The sequence below is a fragment of the Frankliniella occidentalis genome, unplaced genomic scaffold (genome assembly GCF_000697945.3).
Source record: "Frankliniella occidentalis isolate FOCC.00 unplaced genomic scaffold, Focc_3.1 Scaffold240, whole genome shotgun sequence".
NCBI lineage: Eukaryota > Metazoa > Arthropoda > Insecta > Thysanoptera > Thripidae > Frankliniella > Frankliniella occidentalis.
Window position 1 is genome coordinate 1 of NW_026267366.1, and position 7,469 is coordinate 7,469.

At 54.4% G+C, this 7,469-nt stretch overlaps 1 protein-coding gene across 1 annotated transcript; it reads left to right on the plus strand.

The window, feature by feature from the left end:
* Nucleotides 1-93: 93 nt before the first annotated feature.
* Nucleotides 94-7,424, plus strand: LOC127750699 (dynein axonemal heavy chain 8-like). The gene is made up of 20 exons (XM_052273018.1): nt 94-331; nt 427-605; nt 681-973; nt 1,044-1,362; nt 1,663-1,908; nt 2,004-2,230; nt 2,299-3,082; nt 3,158-3,592; nt 3,676-3,831; nt 3,908-4,199; nt 4,326-4,477; nt 4,555-4,638; nt 4,720-4,889; nt 4,980-5,174; nt 5,682-5,958; nt 6,051-6,276; nt 6,321-6,661; nt 6,732-6,892; nt 7,103-7,259; nt 7,347-7,424. Exons 1-20 carry the CDS (start codon nt 145-147, stop codon nt 7,422-7,424), a joined length of 4,959 nt encoding a protein of 1,652 aa, XP_052128978.1. The 5' UTR covers nt 94-144.
* The last annotated feature ends 45 nt before the right edge of the window (nt 7,425-7,469 follow it).

Here is a 7,469-nt window from a genome sequence, read left to right on the forward strand (position 1 = left end):
GGGGGTCTGCTCATGCGTAGTTCGCCTTTTGTTCTTCCATTTTACTTCTTCACGTCCAGCTCTGAAATACCCCACTGTTTAACGCATTGTAAACTATACTGTTCATCTCTTCTCCAGATCACGAACGAGATCGTTCGCCAGCTGATGGAGATGCGAGGCTTCTACTCCCTGGACAAGCCGGGCGACTTCTCCTTCATCCAGGACCTCCGGTACATCGCGGCCATGATCCACCCGGGTGGGGGCCGGAACGATATCCCGAACCGTCTCAAGCGTCAGTTCTCCATCTTCAACTGCACCCTGCCGTCGAATAGCTCTCTCGACCAGATATTCGGTGGGTGCCGGCACGGGGCTGTCAGGTGTACACCCTGAACCCGTGCCTTAGCGTGCTGTAAAACTTCACCGCACTACCTACTTCTTGTCGCACAGGGGTGATCTGCCGGGGATACTTCTGTCGGAGCCGCTTCCGCAAAGCCATGGTCGAGTTTATGCCCACCCTTGTAGAGTTGACTAGAGTATTCTGGCAGCGCGTCAAGTCGCGCATGCTCCCCACCCCGGCCAAGTTCCACTACGTCTTTAACCTACGGGACATCTCGCGCATCTGGCAGGCGAGTGGTCTAGACGGGAGGCTAGCAGAGTCGGGGCAGGGCCGCTAACATTTAAGGCTTGTTTTCGTCTGGCAGGGCATCCTGACGATCCAGGACGCCGAGCTCAGGGACAAGACGACGGCGCTCAAGCTCTGGCGCCACGAATGCACGCGCGTCATCGCGGACAAGCTGACCACGGCCGAGGACAGGTTGTGGCTGGACGAGACCCTGAGCCACACTGCGGAGGAGCTCCTGGGCGAGGACTTCGCGCACTACAACACCGACGAGTGCTACTTTGTGGACTTCATGAGGGAGGCGCCAGAGCCTACGGGAGACGAACCCGATGACGCGTGTCTGGACCCACCCAAGATTTACGAGGAAGTGCCCGAGTGCGTATTTTAAAAAAAATATACAAAGTACCCCGCGTTACTCAGTCTGAAAAAACTTGCAATTGTCCAGCTTCGACTACCTCAAGAAATGGTTGGTGTTCTACATGGACGGGTACAACCAGACGGTGCGCTCGGGCTTCCTCGACTTGGTCCTGTTCCACGACGCCATCATGCACCTCTGCATCATATCGAGGATCATCCGCGCACCGAGGGGCTCCGCTCTGTTGGTCGGCGTGGGCGGCTCGGGGAAGCAGTCCATCACCAAGCTGGCGACGTTTATCGCCGGGTACAAGTCGTACCAGATCTCCATCACCAGAACGTATAACGTGACCAATCTCCTGGAGGACCTCAAGTATCTCTACAGACTTGCCGGCCTCGAGGGCAAAGGGGTGAGTTCGGGATCGTCCAGAAAGTACGTCTCTTTTTTTTCACTGAGTCATTCGGCAAATTATGGCAACTCGGCGCCTGTAAGACTCGGGGTAGGCTCCCCCTCGGTACACGCTTGCACTGCAGGCGATATGTTGCCTACCTATCAGGCGCTACGAGAGCTTGCATCGGCTGCATGGCAGCAGACTCGTAACGGCGAATGACGGACTTACTTTCTGCATGGCCCCTTGCCAACAAAACTATTGTTCGTGTCAACACACAAAAATAATTTTAGAAAACGTGGAATTTTTCGTCAATCTTAGGTGAGCTTCATCTTTACGGACAACGAAATCAAAGACGAAAGCTTCTTGGAGTACATCAACAACGTGCTGAGTGCCGGCGAGGTCGCCAACTTATTCCCCCGGGATGAGATGGACGACATACTGGACCAGCTCATCCCTATTATGAAGAAGGAGGACCCGAAACGGCCTCCGACCCGAGATAACCTGAATGCCTACTTCTTCTCTCGTGCGCGGGCCAACCTTCACATTGTTCTATGCTTCTCGCCGGTCAGTCACGGGCTCGAGCGTAAACATTTCGTGGCTTCAAATCTATTTCTAACGTAAGTCTTCAAATCTATTTCTAACGTAAAATGTTAACCTAGGTGGGCGAAAAATTCCGCGCGCGCGCCCTCAAGTTCCCCGGACTGATATCGGGCTGCACCATCGACTGGTTCTTCCGCTGGCCGAAGGACGCCCTCGTGGCCGTGTCGCAGCACTACCTCGCCAACTTCGACATCGTGTGCACCCCCGAGGTGAAGGAGTCTCTGATGGAGCTCATGGGCGTGGTTCACGACAACGTGGCCGAGTGCTGCGCGTCCTACTACGAGAAGTACGTAGTGCGTTGTTCCTTTGCTCCTACCCGGTGGTCACGTGGTTCCTGACGCCCTACTCCTCCAGGTACCGGCGGCAGACGCACGTGACGCCCAAGTCGTTCCTGTTCTTCCTGGACGCGTACAAGTCCATCTACACGGAGCGTAACTCCACCATCGCCGCCCTGCAGTCCAGGATGAGCTCGGGCCTCAGCAAACTAGCCGAGGCCGTGGTGTCGGTGGAAGAATTGCAGAAGGAGATGCGCGTCATGGAGAAGGACCTCGCCGTGTCCACGGCGGCCGCCAACGATGTCCTGGCGGCCGTCACGGTCCAGGTCAATGAGACGGAGAAGGTGAAGGCGGACGTGCAGGCGGTGGCGGCCAGCCAGCAGGAGCTGGTCGACGCCATCGACGCCGACCGCTCTGTGGCCAACGAGCGCCTTGAGGCGGCCAGGCCCGCCCTGGAGGCTGCAGAAAACGCTCTCCTCACAATCAAGGCCACGGACATCGCGACGGTGCGCAAGCTCGCCAAGCCGCCGTACCTCATCACGGTCATCATGGACGTCGTCATGGTGCTGTTCGGCCGTCGTCTGGACTCCGTCAAACCTGATCACGAGCGCCAGTTTATGATGCCCTCTTGGAGTGAGGCCCTTAAAGTCGTGGCCGACGTCAACTTCCTCAAGCGCTTGCAGCAGTTCCCCAAGGACATGATCAACGAGGAGACGATCGATCTCATGGGCCCCTACCTGAACAACCCGCTGTACACGTTCGAGAATGCCAAGACGGCGTGCGGCAACGTGGCAGGGCTTTTGCTGTGGACAGTGGCCATGGCCCAGTTCTATGGTATCAACAAGGAGGTGTTGCCGCTCAAGGTGAGGCTTCCCCCCTTCGACGACACTACTGTATCTGTGGGAGTTGATTTACACCGTTATTCTGTCGTGTTCCAGGCCAAGGTTGCTGTGGCGGAGGCCAAGCTGGAGACCGCCAAGCGCAAGCTGGCCGAGGCCGAGGCCGTGCTCGCCGAGAAGGAGAAGGACCTCAACATCCAGAAGGAGCGGCACGCCGAGGCCATGGCCGCCAAGCAGGTGGTGCAGGACCAGGCGGACCAGTGCTCCGACAAGATCAACCTGGCGCAGGGCCTCATCGGCGGCCTGGCTGGCGAGCGCATCCGCTGGCAGGAGCAGCTGGGTCTGTTCTGGTCCGAGATCCAGCGCAACGTCGGCGACGTGCTGCTGCTCACGGGCTTCCTCTCGTACGCGGGGCCCTTCAACCAGGAGTTCCGCACCGTGCTGCAGCGCGACTGGCTGGACGAGTTGGTGCAGCGTAGGATCCCCGTGTCGGGCAACATCAAGGTCACGGACTGCCTGGCGGACCAGGCCACGGTGAGGACCGGGGCGCCGAGGGCGGGACGGGGAGGGGAGGCTGGGGTGCCGATGACTGACTCCTGAACTTGTCCATCGCACAGACGTCCGAGTGGAACTTGCAAGGCCTTCCGAGCGACGAGCTGTCCATCCAGAACGGTATCATTGTGACCAAGGCCTCGCGCTTCCCGCTACTCATCGACCCCCAGGGCCAGGGCAAGGTGTGGATCAAGAACAAGGAGAAGGACTACGATTTACAGGTGAAGTCCGGGTACAGAAACAGTGATGAATAATATTTGGGACATTCCTCTCAAAACGAGTCTCATCTTTGTTCAGATCACATCACTCAACCACAAGTACTTCCGCAACCACCTGGAGGACTGCCTTGGCCTGGGGCGGCCTCTCCTCATCGAAGACGTGCTAGAAGAGCTGGACCCTTGCCTAGACAATGTGCTGGAGAGAAACTACATCAAGATTGCTAACTCTTACAAAGTTAAAGTAGGTGACAAGGAAGTTGAAGTGAACACAGCTTTCCGACTTTACATTACAACCAAGCTTCCTAATCCATCCTACACTCCTGAAATATCTGCAAGAACTTCCATTATTGACTTTGCCGTAAACTTCAAAGGTATAGTTGAAACGAATAAATATTATGTCCATCCCTCGTAGCAAATAATGAATCTGTGACACATTACTTAATTAGTCGCTACTAGAGATGGATTTATTTTTTATTGATGTGTTTTCTAATTTTTAGGTCTTGAGGATCAGTTGCTAGGACGTGTTATATTGGGAGAGAAGAGAGAGATGGAAATGGAGAGAATTAATTTAGTAACAGGCATCACAGAAAACCGGAGAAAAATCCAGAATCTTGAATCAAACCTCTTGCTAAAGTTGACAACTGTGCAAGTAAGTTGTGCAGATTTTGTTGTATTCTTTTTAATGTCATTCACAAATTTTATCGATTTTCCCCCTTTTCTCCTCAGGGTTCTTTGGTTGATGACCCAAGTGTGATGGAGATGCTTAATGTTACAAAGAACACAGCACAAGAAGTCCAGAAAAAATTGGCGGTAATGTATACTCATTAAAATAAAATGTTAAATCTAAACTTCCTATGAAATAATTAAGAATTTCTTTTCTCTGTTTTGTAGGTAGCTGATGAGACTGAGAAGAAAATCAATGCCGCTCGTGAGGAATACAGACCGGTGGCTACTCGAGGTTCAGTCTTGTACTTCCTCGTTGTGGAAATGGCCTCTGTCAACTGTATGTATCAGACTTCGCTTCTGCAGTTCCTTGAACGGTTTGACATTTCATTGGAGAGGTAAGCCTGGGCTCAGAAAAGAATAAGTAGTCCAATCTTTGTTTTCCAAAATTACAACAACAAAAAGATATAAAAATAACATTCCTACAGATCCCAGAAAAGTCCGATTGCTGCCAAACGCATTGGATTTATAATAGACTATCTGACTCTGGATGTGTTCCGCTTTAAGTGTCGAGGGCTCTACGAGAACGACAAGTTTTTGTTCGTCTTACTCATGGCCCTCAAAGTCGACCTGCAGCGGGTGCACATCACCTCGGAGGAGTTCCAGACCTTCCTCAAAGGCAAGTAAAGCCCCTGTGAATCGTGGATAGGCCGACCCGCCGCACTCGCGTACTTAGCGGGCTGCCTACCCCGGAGCCGTAAGGCGCTAAGACGGCGGCTCCTGCCGCGCGCTGTTGCGTTGTCCAGGTGGCGCCGCGCTGGATCTCAAGTCGGTGGCTCCGAAGCCCTTCCGGTGGATCACGGACACGACGTGGCTCAACCTTGTGCAGCTGACCAACCTAAAGCACTTTGCCAGCATCCTTGGCCAGGTGCGGTTGACTCTGCGTCCTTAATCGAGTTTTAGGGAAGCGGCTGTGTGTTAATGTAAATCAACCGTGCTATAGGTGACGGCTAATGAGAAAGGCTGGAAGGTGTGGTACGAAAAGGAGGCTCCTGAAAACGAAGTCCTCCCTGATGGGTATCACTCTTTAGACGTTTTCCGCAAACTTCTCGTTGTAAGGTAGGTGTAAGGAAGGTGTCTCCCCCCTGTATTCGAGTTGTCAGATTTTATTGACAAATTCTTTTCAACAGGGCGTTCCTCCCCGACCGCACCCTGGCCCAGTCCCGGAAATACGTCATGTCCTCTCTGGGGCCCCAGTTCGCCGAGCCCGTCATCACGAACCTGGAGGCGATGCTGGGCGAGTCGCGCCCGCTCACCCCGATGGTGTGCTTCTTGTCCATGGGCTCGGACCCCACGCCGGGCATAGAGTCTCTCGCTAAGAAGATGGGCACCGCCTGCAGGAACATCTCCATGGGCCAGGGCCAGGAGGTGCACGCGCGCAAGCTCGTGCAGAGCTCCATGGAGGAGGTAAGCCGCCTCCCCTTCTCTCCCCTCTCGCCTTCTCCACGTCGATAGGCGTCCAGGTAGCAACCGTGAGCGGACCATCAACCTGTTTGCAGGGAGGGTGGGTGCTGCTCCAGAACTGTCATCTGGGACTGGAATACATGGTGGAGCTTACACTCCTCCTAAACGAGACGGAGACCGTGGACCTCAACTTTAGGCTGTTCATCACCACCGAGGTGTCACCCCAATTTCCCATCAGCTTGCTGCAGATCTCAATCAAGTTCACTTACGACCCACCGCAAGGTGCCCAAATGCGTTACCACTTCATTGCTTTCTGGGGCAGTATCAACAAAGTAAACAATATGTTTTATTTTTTTCATCGCCAGGGATTCGTGCCGGTCTCAAGTCGACGTACTCCAACATGGACCAAGAGTTGCTGGAGTTTACGAGCATGCCGCAGTGGATCCCCCTGTTGTTCACAGTCTCCTTCCTGCACACCGTGGTTCAAGAGCGACGCAAGTTTGGGCCGCTCGGCTGGAATATTCCCTACGAGTTCAACTCGTCCGACTGGTATTCGTCGACACTGTTTATCCAAAACCACCTGGAAGACATGGATCCGAAGCGGGGCATCAGCTGGAGCACGGTGCGCTACATGATCGGGGAGGTCATGTACGGCGGCAGGGTCACCGACGACCTGGACAAACGCCTGCTCAACACCTTCGCCAAGGTCCTGCTCCGTTGTCAAAATTTGATAATTTTGCTAAAACGGGCTTTGCTAAGTGTCGGGTCCTGTACAGGTGTGGTTCTCGGACAAGCTTTTCGAAGAGAACTTCCAATTCTACGCGGGTTACCCAGTGGTCAAGTTCCCTCAAGTGGAGCAATACCTCACCTACATCGAGGAGATGTCACCCACCGACCCGCCTATGGCGTATGGGTTGCACTCCAATGCTGACATCACGTACGTCCACTATTTCTATTGTTTTAATTAGAAGCCATGAATAGTTACATTTTTGTTTGGGGTGAGGGGGGAGGGGCATACATTTTGGGACCTTTTGATTGTTTGGGGGTAGCTGTTTTGTCTATGCTAAATTTGTACCTCCAGTTAAGATGTTACCTACGAGTACGGAAATGCCTCCCACACACCTCCATTTCCACCCCCGGCTTGCAGGTACCAGACCAGCATGACGACACGCACGCTCAGCACCATCGTGTCGGTGCAGCCCAAGGAGTCGTCTGGCGGCGGCGGGGATACGCGGGAGCAGGTCGTCACCAGGCTGGTGCAGGGCATGCAGGCCTCGCTGCCCTCGGACTACGACGGCTTCCAAGTCATGGAGAGGTACGCGGGTTGGAGGCGGAGAGGGGGGGGGGGGTGCTCGTGAGTACGTCTACTCAACAGCACGTCTGGGCCGCAGGCTGAAGGCGATGAACCACCTGGCGCCCATGAACATCTTCCTGAGGCAAGAGATCGACCGCATGCAGAAGGTCATTAGCGTGGTGCGGGTCACTCTCCGCGACCTGCTGCTGGCCATCGAGGG

What these genes read in the sequence shown, in the direction of transcription:
- LOC127750699 (XM_052273018.1), top strand. Translation starts at nt 145, where the DNA reads ATGGAGATGCGAGGCTTCTACTCCCTGGACAAGCCGGGCGACTTCTCC. An exon ending in TTGTTCTATGCTTCTCGCCG is followed by an intron (nt 1,909 to 2,003) that starts GTCAGTCACGGG and finishes ATGTTAACCTAG; the next exon opens with GTGGGCGAAAAATTCCGCGC. An exon ending in CGGACTACGACGGCTTCCAA is followed by an intron (nt 7,260 to 7,346) that starts GTCATGGAGAGG and finishes TCTGGGCCGCAG; the next exon opens with GCTGAAGGCGATGAACCACC.